Genomic DNA, 22,372 nt, shown 5'->3' with positions numbered 1-22,372 from the left:
AATTTCCAATTAATAAAAAAATATTTGTGTTTTTTAAATAGTAAGCAATTAAATGTGCAATATTTATGGATTGCACTATTTACTAGTAATTTTGATGTTTCTTAACACCATTTCTTTTGATCATATGTAAATGTATTTACTTACTATTAGTTTCTACATTTTAGAATAATGGTATTACAATGATCAATTCATGCACTTTTTATAATCAATAACTTTTCTTTTGATACTCTACAGAAATAATTTAAATAATATAGTATACGATAGTAAGCTAAGCACTTCGTTAAATAGCACACGCTGAAACTTTTTGTTTTATTATGAATTTCTTTGTTATCATATGCACATAAAATGTAAGCGAAGAAAATACAATATACTAAAATTTAATAAAGAATAAAACCTAATTTCCAACATTAATTTACTGAGATAATGTAATAGACATACATAACAGCAATATTATTAAAAAAAAAAAAAAAAAAAAAAAAAAAAAAAAAAAAAAAACGCGAATTACACAATATTTGGAAGAAAGCTACCAAACGACAAGCAATAAAACTGCAATTTGCAATCAATAAAAAAATATTTAGTGTTTTTTAATATTATACACTTAAACATCGCATAATTCTAGATTACAATATTTCATAGTAATTCTAATGTTTCCTTAACACTACTTTTTGGATCATATGAGGAAAGTCTGAGAACCAACTTGTTCGTTTAATATGAATGATATACGATATAGCACTTATAACGTTATAACCGAATCCGTGTATGCAAATATTGCACCGCTGGATCACTGAAGATTGGAGAACACCACCATGTAAGTTTAATTACAAGAAACATAAAACACCAGAACAAAACACTATTTCACTGTGGGACGATTTTAGCACATAGCATTGTAGAGCGGATATTCACAAACAAAATAAGCAGAAATTCGGCATTGCCACCATGATTTCTCCTCAATTCAAAATAAACTGCCATCATTATATTCTTTTCCATCGTTCTGTTGCTGTATTGAAGCTCTCCAGTATTTAATTCCGACGGTGAATTACAAAACCATGAAGAAAATATTTCTGAAAATAAAATGGAGTTTAAAATTATTCCGCCGTTAACTGACTTGTTCAAATTTGACAGCTAGCCAAAGCGCGCAAGCCTCGACCTCAGATGTAGTATAATCAGCCAGTAAATAATATGCACATGCAGTTCAGTCTTAACTTTTCAGCGGTTTATACGATGGCATTAAACCTTTCGACGGTTCTTCTGATAATTTAATAGAATCTATTTTAAATGACATAGAAGAATTATTTCAACTGAATAGAATTACGAATAATATTCACAAGATTATATTTACAAAAAATATTTATCTGGCTCGCTAAAACATTTATAATGTCAATATCGCCAAATCCCGAGTGTACCGTATACTAGGATTAAACCAAGCATTTTTAATTGCATGGAAATGGACAAAAACATAACAAACAGCTCATCAGAACTTTTATAGGTAATGAATTTCGTATTTTTGTTCACAGTTTCTCTAATTTTGATGTCAAAATTTATTAGTAATTTATCAAAGCCATTAATTTTGTCGTTTTCTATTAAAAGTGTTAATATTTCTTTCTCCTTTCCCATTAACTTTCCGTCAGATATTTTGGACAGCCTTTAAATATGCATGGATAAGCAGCGTCTTTTAACATTGGACGTTTTCTCGGAATTCTTAAAATTGCCGCATTTATAATCGTGAATACATCTTCACGCACAGTCATATCTTCTCGAAAATTCTACTTTTTGCTCTGTATGCGGTAAAAATGTTTCATATTATATGTCAACATACCAATTCAAATAAATTCGTCCTTACTTCAAAAATAATATAAAGTCATATTTCAGCAGTAAAATAATTCTTAACATGTGATTTGCATTGATTTCGGAAATATGATTTTTTAAAATATATAAAATGCGTAGCTTAATAACTTACTTTATAGATTAGTTTCATTTTTAAATATTTTGCTATAATATTTATAAAAAATATTTAAAGTATTAATTATTTAAAAAAATTAACAATAATTTAGCACGTATTTTAGTACTAATTAAATTTAATAATTCAAGTATTTAGATTAAATTTATATTTCATTAGATGAATCTATTTTAGATTAATATACTTAGATGAAATAAAGTAATGAAACATTGCAAAAAAAGTCTTATGCGGACTTCAGATTCTTGAAAGGGCAGATTTAGTCTCTTTTCATTCTAAAAGTAACGCTGATGAACTATGAAAAAGATGCTAAAAGGACCACGTCTAAAAGCGGTCATATCATGACGTTTCAACGACTTCGACAAATTACCAAGATGCAACGGCAAATATTTTGCGTCTTCGCAACGTTGTAAAGATGTAAAAGTTACCACGACCACTTTGCAACCTCTCGGACCAACGACGTTGCCGTGCTAGTTGGGAGGCGTTGGCCACCATTAAGGCTGGAAGCGGTGGTCTCTTTATTATGGAGGCACCTAACAGATGGGTCACCGTTGCCTGCTATGAAGAAACGGACAAATTACATCCATACCTTCTCCGTTATTCGAGCCTTGGCCCTTCGGTGTGGTAGTCAGAGTTACTAACCACTTTCTCGTCTGGGCGGCATAATGTGGTATATAAATGGAGTACTAGTTGTCCTAGCGCAAATATAAAAGGATTTAAGAGGATACAGAAGGATTTAATTGAGATGTTCAATATTCCTTGTAGGTAGTAATCTCAGCCACCTAGCAGCCGTATGAAGACTTGTCTGGACTTTGTGTTAAAAACTCTTAACACGCTTATTGAATATCCTTTATTTCTTTGTTTGGTCGGCTATAACCCTTTTTGCCAAGCAGGCTATTAGTTTCAATAGAATTTCTTACACAGTTCGCATACTGAAAGTCTGGATGCAGGATTTCTTTTGTACTTTATACAGAAATTACTTTATATTTAAATAGCTGACTGTTTCTACAGATCAGCTACAGGCATGGTCCTTCCGAAGTAGACATTCCAAATGGGTCATATGAAGATTATAAACTGAAAATACGCATATAAATCTTTTGAACTTTATGAATAACTAAAAAAGAAACTATGAGATCAAAAAAGAAATTATGAGATCTTATTTCGTTTAAATTTTACAAAGAGTCTATATTGAAAAGATCTATCTATTCATTAAGCTGTTTCATATCATATCGTTTTGCAGCAATATTTACTGCAAGTATTCTTCTTTTTAACGTAAAAATTTTATACGAACATTCTTCCTAATCCGTTAAAATGCTTAACAATAAGTAGAAGGTATACGCACTGCACGCCAAATTGAATTTAAATAACATGTAAATTAAATAATATGTTTGGCACTGGAACTTTTCATTAGAAATCAAAGCCATATTGATCCTAAACCTTGCCAGATAATTAAATAGTACAGTACTACAATTTTATATAAGATTATTAGACTTTACAAAGCACATTTAACTAATAATAAATTTAATCGTTTAAGTAAATTTTCAGTTCAGAGGAAATTACGAATGAAGTTTCATTAGTGTTTATATGATAATTCACAGAAGGTGCATTAGGCTAAAGCCACGGACTGCTGGTCGCCATTTCGAATTGGTTGCCGGCATGAAATGAAAACTATTCATCCACTTTATGATAAATTCAGCTTCTTAATGGTTCTGGAACTATTTTCCACAAAGAAAATTTCACTTGAAATTTATTCGTTTTTGATTCACTTCGGATCTTTACTATGAGTTACAAAACAGTCACATTAAATATTTAGTATTATTAAGTTAGGATCTTAAGAAATTTGAACTGCGAAATCTCGTTACATAACTCTCGGAATTTCCTGTTATTCTGCCTCCCACATTTGTAAATTGATAATAAGATCGCTTTGCCTGTATTTCATATTATGTAACTAATATGTTAAATAGGAATAAATGAAAAAGTTGAATAAAAATATGTAACATATATGAAATAAGAAAAAAAAATATTTAAAATACATTAAATAAGTAAGCTGTTAACATTGATCTAACTTTACGAATTTTTAAGATTGCCCCAACGAAAATGAGAAGGATGGTGAGATCCAACTTGCTATGCCTCTTACAGACCCTTGTGTGATGTGCACATGTCAGGTGAGAAAACTCATTTAAAATTTGTAATTAAGGTCCTGTTTCTAAATTTTATAACTCAGGCAAAACATTTGCACTTTTGCATGCATCGATGTTTAATTACGTGATTTTTATTTATTTATTCCAGGGTAACAGCAGCACTTGCTTAAAAAAGGCTTGTCCAGTACTACCGTGTCCATCCTCCAAGTTTATTCACAAGCGTGGTACCTGTTGCCCTCAGTGTACAGGTAAATTTGATGGTATGCCTGAAAAGTACCGAATCTGCGAGTTCTGTTAACACGAACAGCTCACTTTATTTAAATTTCAAAAAGATTTACTTGCAATGCATACTATACAAATGTATCGAAACCAAAATATGTGAATTAAGGTTTTTAGATTTCACTTCGAATAACTTTAATTCATATGATGAAGCTCAAAAGCAGGTATTTCCAGCCTTTTTCTTGTCCTCTACATTTTCCTCCATAACGTACATACAACATAATCATAATACAAATAACCGGCCGAGAAGTAAAGCGCTGAACACTGGTAGTTTGGTCCGGGATTCAAATCCTGGCGAACAGGCTGGCTGCACGGGCGTTTTCGTGGTTTTCCACCACGTGTAAGATGTATACTACCCAGTTTCCTTAAGAAAGTTCTCTACGAAGCCATCCCTTTCCTTAGGCAGATAGCCTTAGTGTGCTTTGCTATAACCAAATAAACCAAACCATAATGCAAATAATTCCATAACAGTAACTTAAAGGAGAACAACTAGATATTCAGATATGAACAAAAGTTTTGAAAAAAAAAAGGGGTTTATTAGATTTATGTTAAATTCCTTTTTATATTATTATTATTTTCAATATAACAAACATAAAGAAGTTTACAGAAACAAAATTACAAATTCTAATTGCACAAAAGTTCGATTTAATTAATGTGATGGTTGTGCTTGATGTATTGATTTTAAAAAAAAAATATTTGGCATATAATTGCTTTTTTCGTCCAAAAATTTTAATCTTTCTTGTTTTTCATTCTAGTTTTTTGTTTTCGTATTTTTTTGACCGAAGTTTTTATGTTCAAGCGTTTTACTCTTTTATATCGCGCATGTTGCATAAAAATTTTTTTTAACGTATATTAAATCATTTTAGCTTACATTTATTTATTTCATGTGATTTTTTCTCTTATATATGATACAGCTTTATATCAATAAACAATTAATTATCAATTTTATTAATACATTTTTTGTTATCAACGGGATCTTGATTATGCAGATCAGTTAACGGTACCGACCCGCTATTGATCTCTCGATAATCATTGACTCCCTTAAAATTTGACTGATTGACTTAAAGTTTCATCCGCCACCAAGGGCTCAATACCAACTCTGTTGGACACCTGTTGTTGTACAGTATAATGATTTCAATTGCTGAATTTTTCAGTTCGGCTGTATCATGAATTGTCAAAGATTAAATTTCGAACTAAGGCATCTTTTAGATTAGTTTGAAGGCTAATATGTGTATATGTAAGATAAAAATATGTAAATATAAAGTATAATTTAAATTAATAATAGTCTCTAATTCCTTATTTTAATTTGAGTAATTCCCCTCTCTATTCTAAATGCAGTAATACCTTTTCTACACTGCGTCATTTCGAGACTAAGCCATATCATATAGGACATTCACATAATGCTGTTGATGTAAATGGAATTAAAACGCAAATGGCCAATAATAATTTTACAGCATTATTAATAGTCTATTGCTATTCAAATGCATTGAACTATCAGGCAGTTTTAATTTATATTTAGTCCTGTTTCTTTAAAATTTTCATAAGAATTTCTTTCCGTTATACTATTTAAATAAATTCATATTTCATCCATTTGCTATTAACATAAGAATTTTGTAATAACATAAGAATATTGTAATTTCCTACAGGAAGCCGTCGTGTTTTCAAAGTAGATGGAAGATGTCTTTTTCGAGGTGAACTTGTCAAATCGGGAGATGTCTTTCAACAGGATGCTTGCACTACCTGTGTTTGTAATGTAAGTCAATAAAATTTCGTGAATTCCAAGAAGAATTTCTTGGTGATTCTTAATTTTTGGATTCTCTAAGTTTCCAAACTTTATTTGTTTTTAGCGAGGTTTAGAAATTGTTGACTGCTTACAGTTTTTTTTAATTTAATAATAATAATAATATCTGTAATTACAAGATTTAAAATTTGCAAGCCATAAAGAGCATCTATGACTTTAGATGAAGTTTAATATTGTTCTAGTCTTTGCCAGAAAAGTGTAAAAGATATCACAATCAGCATCCAATAAAAATGATTTCTTTACGTTATAACGTTGCGCGCCTCCAACTTGCACGCAACCAAGGGGTGACTGTGAAAACTTGTATAAAAGATAGAGCCTTGTGAAGGGTTTAAGTCCCTTTTTATTCAACGTAATAAATTACAATTGCGTCCTCTTGACGCTTACAGACGGTGCCAACTCGGTAGTCAAATAAAAATAATAACCTGAAAAGAAACAAAAGACAAGACTCTAACTACGAGGCTCTCTAAAATAACTAACTCACCGCGTTTTACAATACCGCTGCTAATTCAGCAGACTTGAAGCTCACTGGAACGATTACCACTACTTCCCGCCAAGCACATAGGCCGAAACGCGGGGTTCTTCAATTCTCGCTAACTACCTCCGCGCTCGTGCAGTAAGAATATCACACACCGAACTTGTTTCCTTCCTATTTAAATCATAATACTTCCGCTGATAATTTGAATCCTTGCGCGTTCTACTAAAATTTACATATTCTGGCATTGGCAGTTCCAGGGGAAAGTAAGGCTTGACAGGAAAGATAGTTTAAACTTAAAATAAATGTTAGTTAAAATAAATATAAACCCTACAACGTAAAATAAAATTATAAAGCTCAATGAAATATCTACTGGAATGGAAAGTTAGAAAGCTGATTGTAAGTACTTGAAGACATTTTCATTTGATGAATAACTATTTTTTAATAAAGCACTACTAGGTATTCCAGTTTTAAATTTTTAAATCTGAAATATTATTTAATTAAAAATAACTGATATGATGCTTAAATTGTAGACCAGATTTCCACATGTGTTATTATTTATTCAAGAATATTATATAGAAATATATATTTATATATAATGCAAAATAAATTAAATTGAAAAAAAAATTAAAAATCTGAAAGGTTTCAGATTTTAAATTACGTCCAAAGGGGCGTTTTATTTAACGTTTTGTGTGTTGCCTTTATTTATTAAATATCATGTTCTTAGTTCATGTTCATACAGTTAGTGTTATCTTACTAGGAAACCTGGCGACTTCTGTCACAGGCGTAAATGATACTAGCACAGAAGGTCTAGAATGATACTAGCATGATACTAGAAATGATACTAGCACACGAACCCTTCATTATTCTTCAAACTCCTTAAAAAAATGCAGTTTATGCTCACAATAGCACCGACTACTTACGGTAGGAACTTAAGAATAATTTAACAATAAATTTACATGGTAAAGAGTAGTGCTAGACTACTTAAGACTAAAACAGGTTGACTCAGCAACCTACACCCGCGATAGTCTTTTAACTAAAATGGCCAGATGGCGTAACAGGAACTCGGAGTAACAGCAGAAAGGGCAGAATAACAATATACGCTGGCTAGTGAAATCATGCTCTGACTTTCTCTTTTCGCCTTTTAAATACGCTTTTTCACTTCAACTTAACTTGAATCCTGGCGAGGAAATCGAGGGGAAGTTGACGAGTTTATAAAAGGCAACAAAAATTAGAATAATTGGTTATTCAAACTGAGGAAAACCCTACGCAGTGGCAAACTGTATATGATAAGCGCAATAAAAATATCCAAACCAAGAATCGAAGAAAAAAAATTATAGCGTCAAAATCATAAGCATGCTTAAATAAGTTTAAAAAATTTTAATTCTTTTTTATTTTGAACAGACTAAGTCCAAACAGTATAAATACAAACAATCTAGCGCATAAAAAAAAAATAAAAATAATACATGAAAATTTGAAACCATAAAAGCCGGAGTAAAACTTTTGCAATATTATAATATCAAAATCGTAATCAAACAAAAAAGCTTAAATATCTAATAAAATTATTTTATGTTTAAGCAGACCAAGTCCAAATAAACAAAACATGTAAATAGAAGCTATTCAATATATAGAATAATAATAATAATAATGATTAATATATACTATATAGAACGAACACTCAATAAATGCATGTAATATTATAAGGCGAAAATAAAATTTTGCAATGTAGAAGTACGAGATTGGAAATAGCCCATTATTATGCTAATAGTATAAAGGCTAATGCTACTGCTGATATTACGTATGTTATTTTTATATCAATGAGTTTGTTATAACAACAAAACAAACCTATATCTTAATGCGACGTGGATTAGCAACAGTTCAAAAATTGGTAGTTCGACCAGCAACGGGAAGGATTAAGTCATAATATAGGCGCGATAATGTGACGTAATGCAAAAAATGGAAAGACTAAATTGAAGACATTTCTAACTTCAGAAGAAAAATAGATGTTAAATATATTATAAATTAAATATATTATAAATATATAATAACTTTTATTAATTTACTGTTCTTTTAGGCACGTTTATGTAAATTATCAAATAAGTTAGTAAAAAATGTACTACTGAGTAAGCTATAAATGAAGGATAAGTATTAAAGTGCAATAACTTAAATAAAAATGGTATAGTAGAAAGGAAAAAGGGCGTGAAATGCCGAAGAATGTATTCCTCCAAGTAGTAGAGAACAAACATACAGTGTTTCGTATGTTATGATTAATTACTATAATTTAATTTCCGTAATTTTTTATGTAATGTACATTGGCGCACGAAAGCATTTAAAAATATGCGTTGTGTTGCCTAACTGTTAACATAGGTTCCGTTTATCTAACTATTACATAAAAAGTTCAAAGCTCTGAAATGTTATACTCAAGCCATAAAAACAGACATAAACTTCTTTGCAGAAACTTTCGAGGAGCGAAGGAGGTTTTTAGTAAGCAATGAGATTCCCAAGAAGTACAAAATGCTCGTGAAATACACCACATGCAGGCCGCACGTGCAAAAAATTAGAGCGAAAAAGTCAGAAATATTTATATAGGAGAAACGTAAATAATTTTCACCCTAATTCTTTCTTCAAGAAAGGGCGAAAAAAGAAATGTTCCAGAAATAATAAACTTTATTAGTTCATTTTTTCCTCGTTTTGCCCCTAGTCGTACATAAAACTTTGACTGACGCTTGACGAATGCCAGACAACCGCCGTTGTATCTGGTGTGTGTATGACATATAGTGTATACGGATATGTATGTATGAAGCGGTTGCTGACACACGGCAGTCAGGCTATGGCTTATACAACATTCTAAAATAAATATTTTATCTAAACGCGTTTGTAAGAAATGAAACTTATCCGATATGGACTACGCCATTATTTTTGTTTTACGCTTGTTTGTACTCAGAAATATGGGATTTTAGCTTCCAAGTTCTGAGAATTGTTTTTTTCGGGGGGTTAGTATTTTGGTCTCATGGATAGATTTTGATTTTTCTTGCTTATAATATTCTTGCAAGTCTGTTTGCCGACTTAGATTTTAAAACGAAAGCTAAGTAACGAGGGGGGGGATTATAGAAAAAAGTTTTTCTCGCTTGTTGCATGTTAGATTGGAAACAACTTCGTATTATTTATTTTTTCGTTGGATGTTTTAGTGCGTTTCGCCGACAAAGCGCAAAAAAGAGACATTGGTAGTATTTTCGGAGTTGAAGAATGTGAAGATAAATTTTCACAAAATTGCGCTATAAGCTGAAACACTTTCCCTTCTCTTTTTATGGCAGATGTTCTAAGTCAATGAAATACCACTCTGTTTCCAAAGTTTAAAAATAAGTCTTTTTTTTTTTTTAAATTTTAGGTCTGAAAATATTAAAACCAGAAGCAACTTAAAATTCTAATTATTTTTGCTGAACTATAAAGGGGTTTACATGCATCACATGTTATTGGAGCAATTTCCGTGCAACTGAAATGCAATATAAACCGATTTTATTAGACTTAAATCTAATTTAGGGATTGATTGTTAGCACGTAGACGGAATAGTCATAACGAGGCATCATATTTTTTCTTATTTATGTTTTATCTAGTGTAATATATACAGAAAATAATTAAAGATAAATAAATATATAAATAAAAATAACTAAAATAATTAAAATTTTCAGTCGTCACTAAATGCATGTGAATATTTTTGCCTTGAACTCTTCTATGCCAAAGGTGCAGAAGGTTTCGAGTATAAGTGTGCATTTGCGAAAAATGGAATTACAAAGTAACATTTGAGTTGTGAGATAGCATAGCTAGATAATCATATGAGTTGCAATTTTATTATGGTGGAAATTTCTGGCACAGTGTTTTTACACGAATTTTTTAGACATTTTCTGAGATTTCGTGAACATCAAATTTTCCCGCAAATATCAAAATAAACTCCAAAATTTCAGATATTTTCCTATTATTTTCAAATTTCTTTTAAAATACTTTTCTTTGATTTTTACTTCCTTGTATAGAATGAAGGAAGTATTGTAATCACAAAAAATTTCGGGTATCATATGTCAACGGAAATATCCCTTCTCGCCGCTCCCGAATCCAATTGGACGATTTTTTTTACATTTGTCTGTACATACAGACAGAATAAAATACTCTTTTTTTAGAAGCAGATTGTAAAATGTATTCTAAAAGGATTTTATTCGTGATATCGGTACATACGTGCATATGTATGTATGTATCTCGCATAATTTAAAAATGATTAGCCGTAGAATGTTAAAATTTTGTGTATGGGGCTGCTATGACATCTAGTTGTGCACTTACTTTGCATGTACGTTTATATTTACCATTTGCTACTCAGGTTTAAAACAAAGCGTTCGTAAATTATAAATAGTGCTAACTATGGTACTTCCTACATCGCTCTGTTGCTGCTAGCTATGCCTACGAAAGCCACATCTCTTCCGTCGTTTCATCTTCCTGCTGGCAACATGTCGCTTAGCCTCTGCTAGACAGTTCCCGTTAGTTAAGATGTAATTGCGTGTCTAAAATTGTGGGGCTCATTTAGCACCCTTAGGATTCTGCCAGTTAAGAATACATATATACTAAGAAATTCGTCATCCAATAGTAAAGGATGTTTAACTACCAAGCTGGTCGTACTTCTTACAAATTTCCATCCGGTCATCCACTACACCGCAATTTCCTTCCAGTAATCTACGAAGCAGTTTTCTCGGTCATGACAAAAAGTTAATTGGCTTCAAAGTTATATTGAAGTACCAACAAAAGTTATTACATATGTAAATGTATATCTACCTCCTTAACTGGTTTAAAAGTCCGTACCCGGCCGTTAGTTTCGCAGTCGTTGATCGTAGTCGTATACTTCCAGTTACAGGAGTGTTTTAAATGACGAAATTATTATATTTTGGCGACGTCAAGTTTTAAAAAATATTTAATTTTCGACAAACAGCGAAATTTAACTTTTAATCCGATTTCCCTGTTCGTATATTTGTAGTTAAAAAAGTTTTATATTCATTATGAAAAAATAAAAAATACGAAAATTGACACCCGTACGCAAAAACTGACCGGGAAATTTAATTTCAAAATTTGCAGTTTTGGATGTCATTTTAAACTTGCCTTGAGGAATCGGTTAATGAAGTTAGATTAATTCGAGGAAATAAGTTTAAATGGAGTGCAGCAAAAAATGTGTATAATTTAATAAGCCGTACAAGGAAGTTACGTGGTGTTCATATCAGATTTAATTTTTATGTTTAACTAATGTTAATTCTACCTTCCAGAGAATTTATGATGTAAGCATACGACGGAATGTAATCCTACTCTGAAATCTGAACCAAAATGTTCTCCCTTAATTATTAAACTGTTATGGCAAAGAATGCGAGAGCTCTCCGCCAAACGACAGCCATGCAGGCAAACGAATTCGTATCCTTGTGTGTGCATGAATAAAAAAGCGATAAAATGACTGGATTATTTAGATTTAGGCAACGTAAATGAGGACTGTCTGTTAAGACAACAGGAATACTTAATCCCACTGTTCCATGAGTACATCCAATATCCCCGTGAATAAACTGAATGTAGGTGTGATGAAATTGAAGAAATACAGATTCAGTTACTATAATGGATACATAATACAGCTGTCATTAATCTGATGGAATTTCCCTATAAAAGTGTTGTGGTATTTATTTTTATGTAATTTTTACATAAAATATGAAAATTAGTGTAACATTTTCCTCAAAACTGATGTGAAACTAATCACATATATGAAATTAAATAACAGTTAACATATGTAAAATAAATATACAATCAAATTAAAGAGCCAAGAACAAAATATTTCAAGGTAATTTGTCTTCTAATGATAATGATGCTAAAAGTTTGCATGATTCAAGGGAGAGTGAACGTTATCTTAATCAATATATATAAAATTTATTTTTATGAAGGAAAATTTATCTTTCATCGTTTATGTTTTCTGAAAATATTGATAAACGTGTGGCTGAAAAGAAAGACTGCACAAAATTGCCCATTCCAATCATGCTAAGACAAATCTTAAAAACTGCTACAACTGTAACCTTTCAATTTGACTTTATAATACTGAAAAACATCTACTGACTTTTAAGTTTTCTTAAGCTTCACTCAATGTTTCTATTAGTACGATAGTATGCTCCTAGCTATTAAGAAATAATTATTTAATTTGTGCAATTTTAATTTTAATTTAATTAATCAATTTATGTTCATAATTTTTTCAGATTTATTAAAGAGACTAAATTTTAAACAAAAGACTAAATTTTAAACCAAACTAAATTGTAGACAAAGACATTTTAAACAAAAGACTATATGTAGGTCCTTTCTAATCAAAACTGAGATTCAAAAATTGAAATGCTAAATTATCTATGTAAATTATTTAAAATATTGTTTACAAATTATAATAAATTCACCCATAAGACTAACGTTTTAAAATATTTTGGCTGGGATGAAATTTTCCCAACAAAGTATTAAGTATCTCTTGGGGATATACGATTTCCTTATAAAAATTTTAATAAGTTTTCATTGAAAAATTTTTAATATACTGCTGATAAAAAATATCACACTATATGAAAACGAGGATCCTAATAATTATATTTTCTGTTAGAAATTTCGCAGAAATATAAATTTGCCGAAGAAAAATAAAAATTTTGTAAATGTGTCAGCCATCCCTCATTTGTCACGTTAACACCACAGCTAGTGATAGGTTCTGTCATCTTTTGTCACGATTCTCCATGGACTCGTGCAGAAAAGGTCACGTGATAAATATATAATAAAAATTTCGATCTCAATTTGAATGTTACTGCTTCCAAATCTGGCATGAAATATCTCAGACAAAAGTTGAGCGCTTTCAATGTGAGATTTGCAACACACAATGTTGATTCATGTATTATTTTAAGTACCCAGTGGTTTTTCCAATAAATCAATCAGCATGAACGAGAACCGACTGTGAACTATCGTTTAATGTAGAATTTTGCAGTGAGTTCAGTTCTAAATGAAATCAGAATTTTTTCGTTCTTCAAAATGGTCAACTTAAACAAATTTCCTAATTGTATTTTTTGTCGTTGGCACCCTGTTAAAAAACACTGCTGCCATTTTTAATTTAACTAAATGAAATGTAATTCGTTAGCGGTTTGCTATGCTATTTCCACTTTTGATAGCAAATGAAAATTAGTAGTTTTATAATTTTTTTAAAATTTTGTATGACTTCTTATCAATGCAGATGTAGATAATCCTGTTTGCTTTTTCGTATTCTTGTTCATAACATTATCCATTCGTACTACATAAAAGAAATTGACAGATTTTCAGCTAATAGTAACTGTGCTAAAAGCTTGTTTATTAGCATTTCTATTCTTCTAACTATCGCCAATAATTTTAGAATTTTTCCTTTTCTTCTTTTAATAATTTTATGTAGAATCCACTGTTCAGATTTTTAATAACTTATATTTTTCCTGTGTCACTTAAAGATATATTTTTACGGTTTCTGATCTCAAATAAACCAGGAGAACGAAAAATATTTTCGAAACCTATTAGTCGACTTTTATGAAGCTTTAATTCACTTTCCCCTGATGAGTTCTGAATTGGAGTTTCAATAAAAAAAGATTAATTTTTATTTGTATAATTTTGTTTATTTTTCTTTTCGCAATTTTATTGTTCGAGATTTTTCTACTACGAATTATCTCTTTAATTGGATTAGTTTTAATGTTTTGTTAAACTACTTATACACGGTTGCAATTATTATATTATAGAAGAATTGCCTTGCTTTTATTCCAATTTATTAATTATTTATATATACATATATATATGGATAAAAGTAGCTGCTGTAGTAATCAATATTTAAATAAATGACGTTATTTTTTTTAATGTTTTAACATCTGCAGAATAAACCATGAAATCACAAATGCCCTAATGGAGTCATGAGATTGTGATAAAAAAGTATGTATTCGTTTAATAACATGTATGAGTCACCATTAGAAATTGCAGCCATAAACTTGTCGCAGAGACTCGCACGCAATCCTAAAACAATTAAAATTTAGCAAAAAGAACTTGCACGATGATTATGAGTATTGTGTTTTCAGAGCAAACCAAACTTGCACGTGACTTGCAAGTCCTGAAAGTCCACCATCTTTGGTCTTCATCACATAAATAATCACTTAGAATTCTCTATTGCTAAGAACTGTTTCTCCATAACAGATTGGAGAATTTCTACATATCTATATATCTATAGGGAGAGAAGAGCCATTTAATTAAAAAATTCTCATCAGATGCTATTAGTAATTACTAGATCTGACTCTGAAATAGCTTTGAAAGATTTAAGCTTTCAAAGATTAAACTTATAACAACTAGTATTCGAATAATGAATAACAGTAATATAATAAAAGGTAAACAATAGATTCAATCGGAACAAATACGCTAAAGTGTGCATTTAATTTACCTATTTGAATAAAACCAAACTTTTATGTACCCTAGTACATAATATGTGTCATTAGAGGCATTTAACGGTTAGAATAATTCTGCAAATATTCATAAAAACTATCAAATGGATATACGAATATTAGAATTTAAATGTGTTTTAAACCATGCCAATTAGAAATTTATTGCAGAAAAATAAAAAAAAATTAAATTGTTGAGAAATTAGTTTTGTTTTTAAATCGTTCAGCTAAGGGACAAAGATTTCACGAAATCGCAACACTTTCCAAATTGGTAAACAGTATCATAACGTAAAACTTTTAGAAACTTTTAGAAAAGCTCTGCTAAAGACGTTAAGGTATGTGAAAATGTATTTTTTGATATCATTTCCCCACCAAGTACATTATATCAAGGTGGCCGAAAATGAAGGCTTTAGGAAGAAGTCTTCGTCATTTTTGACTTCATGTCCACCCATTAATCACACGAATGCTTCCAAACGGTACAATTCGGTGTTTCATGCTTCTCGCTCTTAATGCGAATATTATGATGATGAAGCCGAGTTGTACGCCTCTGCGTGAGTCAATATTACTTAGTCCGACCGCAATCGGACTTAGTTTTACTTACGCACTCATTTACATTGTGAGTCATTGCGGGACTCGGGGAGATCCAAATAATGGGAGTTTCGAGGTTTGTGGATTTGTTTCGTTGCAAGTCTGCTTGGCATTAATTGCGTCACTCCTGTGGTTAACTGTAACACTATGACTCCAAATGCACTCCTCGACAAATAGATGGAACATAAATACCGCCGCAAATGAAGTTGCATGTAAGAAGACAAAGTCCTTGCAAGCTACCGCAACAAAATTATAACTAGGGGTTAAGAACTGGAATAGTAAGGAAGTAGAAAAAAAATTATTAAAAATGCTTTTATTAAGGCTGAAAAAATTAAGTATATATTCCTTTAACTATAACAATGAGTCCAAAAACTGTATTCTATTTTGGAAACTCTTTCCAAATGGAAACAGCAGTTACCTGCATTAAATATTTATTCTTGATTACTTTTTCCCGAAGTAAAATTTGAACAAGCAGAACGCTTCAAAAAACCATCAGATTTTCTCGATTCTTGACAAAATATTATCGCGCCAAGGAATAATCATAATTTTCTTTGTTTTATACATAATTATTCTTTTTTGCAGCACTTAATCTTTTCAGAATCTTACATGCCGTTATTTCTAGACGATCATAATGCCCTTCAAACTAAAAAGTATACTTTATTAATAAATTTGACGAAATTTAATTTATAGTTTCATAATGAAAAGAAACTAGTTTTCAATTAAGTTTTTGACTTACAGTAAGTTTTTTACTCTTCAATAAGTTTATAAAAGTTGAAATGCAGCATTTTATTAAAGAAATGAAAGAATATTTTGATGTCACTCTGGATGAAATACTTTTATTTTAAATCTTTGATTATAACAGCTATTTTTAAAAAATTAAACTTAATTTTATTTTATTTATGGTTTTTACTGATTCCAAATAACAGACAATCTCTAGGGGACAGACGAGCAAATGTTTTAAAGGGATGGCAAATCTGGGTTTCTTCGCCTTTTTTAAAATTGAAACAAATTGTTGCAAAAAAGTAGATATAGCATGGAAATGGGCAATGGTATTATATTCATTATACATATCATAATAAAATAGTTACGCACATCTCTAACCTAATCAGATTGGATTAAAATATTATTTTTCAGCCATTTATTATTCCGATTTCAAAGAGGAGTTTGAATTTTATAAAGAGTAAGGAGAATTAAGTATACAACACTGTATTTTAACTATATGCTTGCTTGAGATTTAAAATTATCAGAAAGGTATTGAAGATTATAATGAATATAAAGATTATAAAATATTTACCTCGTATGCACTTGCTTGAGATTAAAGATTATCACAAACATGAAAAATAATTAATGATTGGAAAAAATAGGGAAAATACTATTTTATTTTAATCGCTATAAATTAATAAAAATTGCGCGTTTTTCTTTAAATATCCATGTAATTATAATTCCATGTTGGTGTACAGAAAATTCGATGCACTTTGCAAAATTTACTTAATCATGATGGGAGGTGATAATTTTTAGAACTTTGACGTCCTCCAAATATTAATAAACTAGTAATTTTTCAATAATGTAACGTGGTGTCTGATTTTGTTTTGTCATCTCATTCCTCATTCATACGAAAATGCGATATTTCCTCACAAAAGAATAGAATAAAGTTGATCTTAAAATCGTTTGCATTCGATTTTTCACAAGTAAAGTCATTTGTAATTATGTTATGACTTTCCTTTTTTATGATTAGCTTCTGCGATATTAGAAACTAAGTATAATTATTGTCCCAGCCTCGATTAAGAAATTCTGTCCTCCATAGCGAGAGTACAAAATGGTTTCAAAATTCATTCGCCATGTTCTGTGTCTAAATTCCGATTTACGGGACAGTATGTTAATACGATTTTTTCTACCGGTAAATTAAGTTTTTTCTAAAGTTCAACGTAATTATAACATTTATATAATTAATATGATAATTGTTCTTCATACAACACAGCCACCGGCTTCAAGGAAGCTTATTTACTGCTGTCATTTTCAGTTACGCATTACGGGTTTGATAGCTCTAAAATCGTTGTATGTGACTCAAATTTACTTCTCCTTCATTATGCCGAAATTTATAATTAAAACATTTTTATGATTTTTATATGAGGTAATAAGTTTTCTTTTCATCTCGATATGCCATGCTCATGGAAGAAGCCTATTTAACTTTACGTTGGCAGCATTGCGACTGGAAAATTATTTGTGGCTCTTTTATTACATATTTGCAATTATGTTTTTATCATTAATTTTACTTATACAGGTAATCTCATCACACACAGCGGAAAATAGATATGAAAAATTGAAAATTTAACAGAGTGTGTAGCCTGTCTAACGCCATATCACAAAGAACTGTTCCTAAGATGATGAGGAGTAATTGGCCTGAACTATTTACTGACTTCAAACATAATAAACAGATTAAAGTTAAATAACCCTTCATTTAACCACTCCTAGTAGTGTACAACTCAAACTGAAAATGCATAACACAAAGCAAGTCGATAATGTTTCGATGTAAGTTTAAAAAAGAGGGGAAAAGAAGAAGGCCGTTTGCCTTGTTGAAAATTAAATTTACAAAATTAAGTTATACTTGATCATTTTCTTACCAATTAAAAGTAAATTATTAATTTACTCAAAAAGGGACTAAGCTTTCTAAGAATACAGTTTGTGCTGCGCTTCTTCTAGGTAGCACGTGGCATTCTAGCGAATTTATGTGAAGATAACTAGAAGAAGATAGGGCAGAGTTTAGTTTCAAATTAACTGTTAGAAAAATTTAAAAATAATTGTCACAGGTGGACAAGAAAACATCTATTTGTGCTACTGAAAGATGAAAAGTGTATTTTATTTATCAGGAAGCTGACTAGCAAGTCTGTTCAGCAAATGAATCAGTTTGCGACCAAAATTAATTGAACAAAATGCCAGTTGTAGTGTAATGCATTGCTGGACTGATTACAGTATTTCGACTAACATTTGACCTTTATTGTGCTAGTTTATGGCTGTGCAGTAAGAATTAAACTCGTTTCAGAAAGATGTAATGAACTGAACCATCCACAGACCATCAGTATAAACTTCTTGTGAAAGTTAAAGTTTGAAAAGAATCAAAGAAGGCTCTCCCATATTTAATTACCGCACTGAAATTTTCCGTTTTTTAATAAATATTCTGTATCGCTTGTTTTATCACACATCAGTATTTTTTTAAAAGTGGATCGAGCAGCGAAAGATACGCTTCTTCAACGCGATTTTGCGTCTGTTCTGTTACTCACGGTTAATAATTATGATAGCTTTATCTCTTTTTTACTGCTGTTTAGAAAACATAACTGAAAACTTAACTAGATAACTGATAAAAAAAACCTAGCATATTCTAATAAGCAAAAGCTCTTCTCTATCATTGTTACCATTTTGTGATTTCAATCACGGCATTTTATAGATGTGCTGCCATCTATTAATCGACGGTGGGAAAAAATCTTGTTATATTTTTTCTAATTTCGTGTGTTAGTTATTGTAATATGTGTAACAGTTTAGAAAATACAAATATTTAAAATCCAGTCATTCATTTGTGCTAACTATGTATTGAAAATTATATTTTTATTAGAAAAAACACTAAAATGCAGCAGAAAGGTGCTTACTAGTGAGCCGCAAGTTAGAATGCAAAAATTTTCCATTTTTTTATAAATTTGTTAAATTCGTTGAATAAAATTCTATTTTTTAAACGCTATGTTAAATATTCAATAATCACAATAATATGGCACCTCGCGTTATTGGGAGTTTCCACACATGTGAAATCTATCTATTATAATTTTCTTTAATAAACTCATTCTCGGGTAATTAATACAGATGATAAATTCAAATAAGAAATGTCTTTAATAACATAATTTTAAAAAATAACTACATATGTTTATTTTTATTAGGTTTCTATTTCGTTTATTTCAAAAATAATAATTCACACTTCCTTTCTATAATTTTTAGTGCCAAAAATTTTACTTTCACTATTTATCGTTAATAAATATAAGCATCTTGCAAATGCAAACGTTTTACTGTTTTAGAAGTTTTAAAGCGTTACATTCCGTAAAATATAATTCATTAGTTTTAGTGAGATTTTCGAGGATGGATGCTTTAAGTGGTTTCCGTTTGAATGAGAGAAAAATCACCCGAAAGTTTAATTTATTATTTTATTTATAAGAAGTTAAGATACTTTCTTTTGGGATGTATTCGGCAATCCAAAACTTCTGAATTCGAATCCAAGGAAATGCGCTGTATATTTTCTAATATAAACGTACTGCGAAATAAAACTTTATAGAGTCATATCGACATGATACACATTATGTTAAAACGATAAAGGGATAGATGCATTATTTCTTTACAGATTTGTTTGTTTCATTGTAGAACATTTTTATTGGTAGGAACTAAATCTAATCCTTAATTAATTCACGTACAGTTCATATCTTTTAAGTCTTACACTGAAGCTAGCTTAATGAGCTGTCACTAGTAGATTAACTATTTCAAAATTATTCAACTTAATCTTAATTTTGCTAAACCAAAAAGGTTACAACGCAAAGTTACCGGTAACAGACCCGGAATTAAAATCACATACCTAGACTTGGCGGTGAACACAAACCTGATTTTTAAATGCCTTGCAAGTACAATACTTAATAGTTTTCGATATAGGCTACAAATAATCGGATCAACTACTAACAGTTGCTCAAAATCTGAACTTTCCATCCAAATGTGCTCTGAGATTTTAGTCTTACACGAGGCAGTGGCTCTTCGCCAGGTGACAGGCTGGGTGGTAAGTAGCCAGCGATAACCATGCTGTACATCATTTTAAATTATTTTATGTCAGTACTTCCATTGAGACAAGTTATTCTTTGTGGAAAATGTAAACAGTACACTCCCCCACCCAAGAATAGACTAGTGATATATTAACTTGCTATGAATTATAGCTTAAAGTATGGCTGCAGCATCTTGTCTTTTGATGAGAAATAAGTGAGCTATTGAGAAATTTATTGTAACTGAGAAGAGTAGCTTAGCTGCTTTAAAAAGGCTAAAATGTATGAAGTTATTTGATATTTGTTCGAAATATGTTACATACAATTAAAGGAGAACTTAATTCCTGAGATTTAAATTCGGTGAAAACAGCTTCCTTTCCTCTATATTTATTTGGCACTATCAATGAAAATGTATTACACAATTTAGAACTGTACATTTTTCATTTACTGTAAAATGTACTCTTGTAGAGGCATTAGGTTGAAAGAGAGATGAAAAATGAGCAATGCCTTCCCCGGGACTCGGACCACGGACCTCTCGAATACGCGTCGAGCGTGCTGACCACTACACCACGAAGGCATGCTAAGAAGGTGGGAGATATACCTTATACTTTTTCTTTTTTATTTAATGCTTAAATGAGAAAAAGCTTAAACAGTAATTTTTATTTTTACAACTTATGATTAATTGGAGTGTTTGTTTACGTGAAAACTCGTTGAAGCCAAATAGTTACTAGCAGAAACTGCACATGGTGGTATTACCTCATGTACAAAACTAGCTAAGTGTATGAGGTAAAAATGTTTCAATTCAATTTTTTCAGGGATACATTTTACTATAAAGTGAAAGAAAATTCTTAGATTTTGTTATTAAAGTTTTAACTCACTTGGAGAATTTTAAGATTTCATCTGTCTCTTTTGAGCTGAGTGTGTGAAATGATGGCTTCAGTGATTAATTAAGTATCGTGACACGACGACATCATCTTATCTTCATAAAGAAATTAAAGCGACGAAGCTTTACCAGCTGGACAAACAAATGACTTATAGACTCCATCTTGACGATATACAAGTTGATAGCTGCATTAAATAAATTCATTATTTTTATTGGCATAAAATGACATACCTTTCCTGGTATATATGAAAGTCGTAAATTACTTATTGATAATTACCTTAAACGACTTGCACCGCTCGTGTACTTTTTGCACTAAATATGCTGATATTTCATATGTTTCTTCTATGAGGTCATCATTTTCCCAAATTAACAGCATTTTACTTGTATTATTAATGTTAATATAGTTAGAGCAGATGAGGTAAAAGAGTGAATTTAAAAGTGCGATGAATTAATATACAGCAAACAAGTACTATCATTCACACAACGGAGCTATGTCGTATCAATCTTCCGAGCGTTTTCAACGAGTACAGAAATGTTGCGGATATGTATTGGATACAGCCTTTTCAGTTAGTTGCTAGGATTCGTCTACTGTACCAAAGTGATAAATATGAAATTCAAGTTTAAGCACAATATGGCGATATAGTTCCTTCGAGTGGAACTATATCGCGCTTTGCTTGAACTATAATGCGCTTTGCTTTCTTGAATGCCCATTCGCTTGTCCATAAATAAAATGCACGTCAGCACATCCCGATATTAAACACCAAGGTATCGATCGTCACTTGATATCCTGATTTCGATCACCACTTCTGCTTTCACTATAACTTCCTGCGGAGAACTTCCAAACGCGCTTTAACAGCTGTAACTTTATTGCAACCGGTACTTTTTTTTGAGTCATTTATATATATATATATATTATATCTTTTGAATACGACAGCAATTCTTAGCTGTCATATTCGTAAGCATTCAAAACACTGTATGCCGGCAACAATTTCCCTACGGATCAGG

At 30.8% G+C, this 22,372-nt stretch overlaps 1 protein-coding gene across 5 annotated transcripts in view; it reads left to right on the top strand.

Annotated features, from left to right (window-relative positions):
- The window catches only part of LOC118198163 (BMP-binding endothelial regulator protein-like), a 256,469-nt gene that overhangs the window by 189,913 nt on the left and 44,184 nt on the right, over positions 1–22,372 (top strand). For 3 of the 5 annotated variants that reach the window (XM_085820556.1, XM_085820554.1, XM_085820558.1), the window contains 3 exons: positions 4,037–4,119; positions 4,244–4,355; positions 6,021–6,127. In XM_085820556.1, the coding sequence (XP_085676682.1) occupies positions 4,037–4,119; positions 4,244–4,355; positions 6,021–6,127 (302 nt within the window). The remainder of the gene's footprint in view (positions 1–4,036; positions 4,120–4,243; positions 4,356–6,020; positions 6,128–22,372) is intronic. The other 2 variants (XM_085820555.1, XM_085820557.1) reach the window with 1 other exon arrangement.

This window comes from Stegodyphus dumicola, chromosome 7 (genome assembly GCF_044657685.1).
Source record: "Stegodyphus dumicola isolate Sdum_Otavi_A_Nest chromosome 7, ASM4465768v1".
Taxonomy (NCBI): Eukaryota; Metazoa; Arthropoda; class Arachnida; order Araneae; family Eresidae; genus Stegodyphus; species Stegodyphus dumicola.
This window is presented reverse-complemented; position numbering and strand designations above follow the sequence as displayed.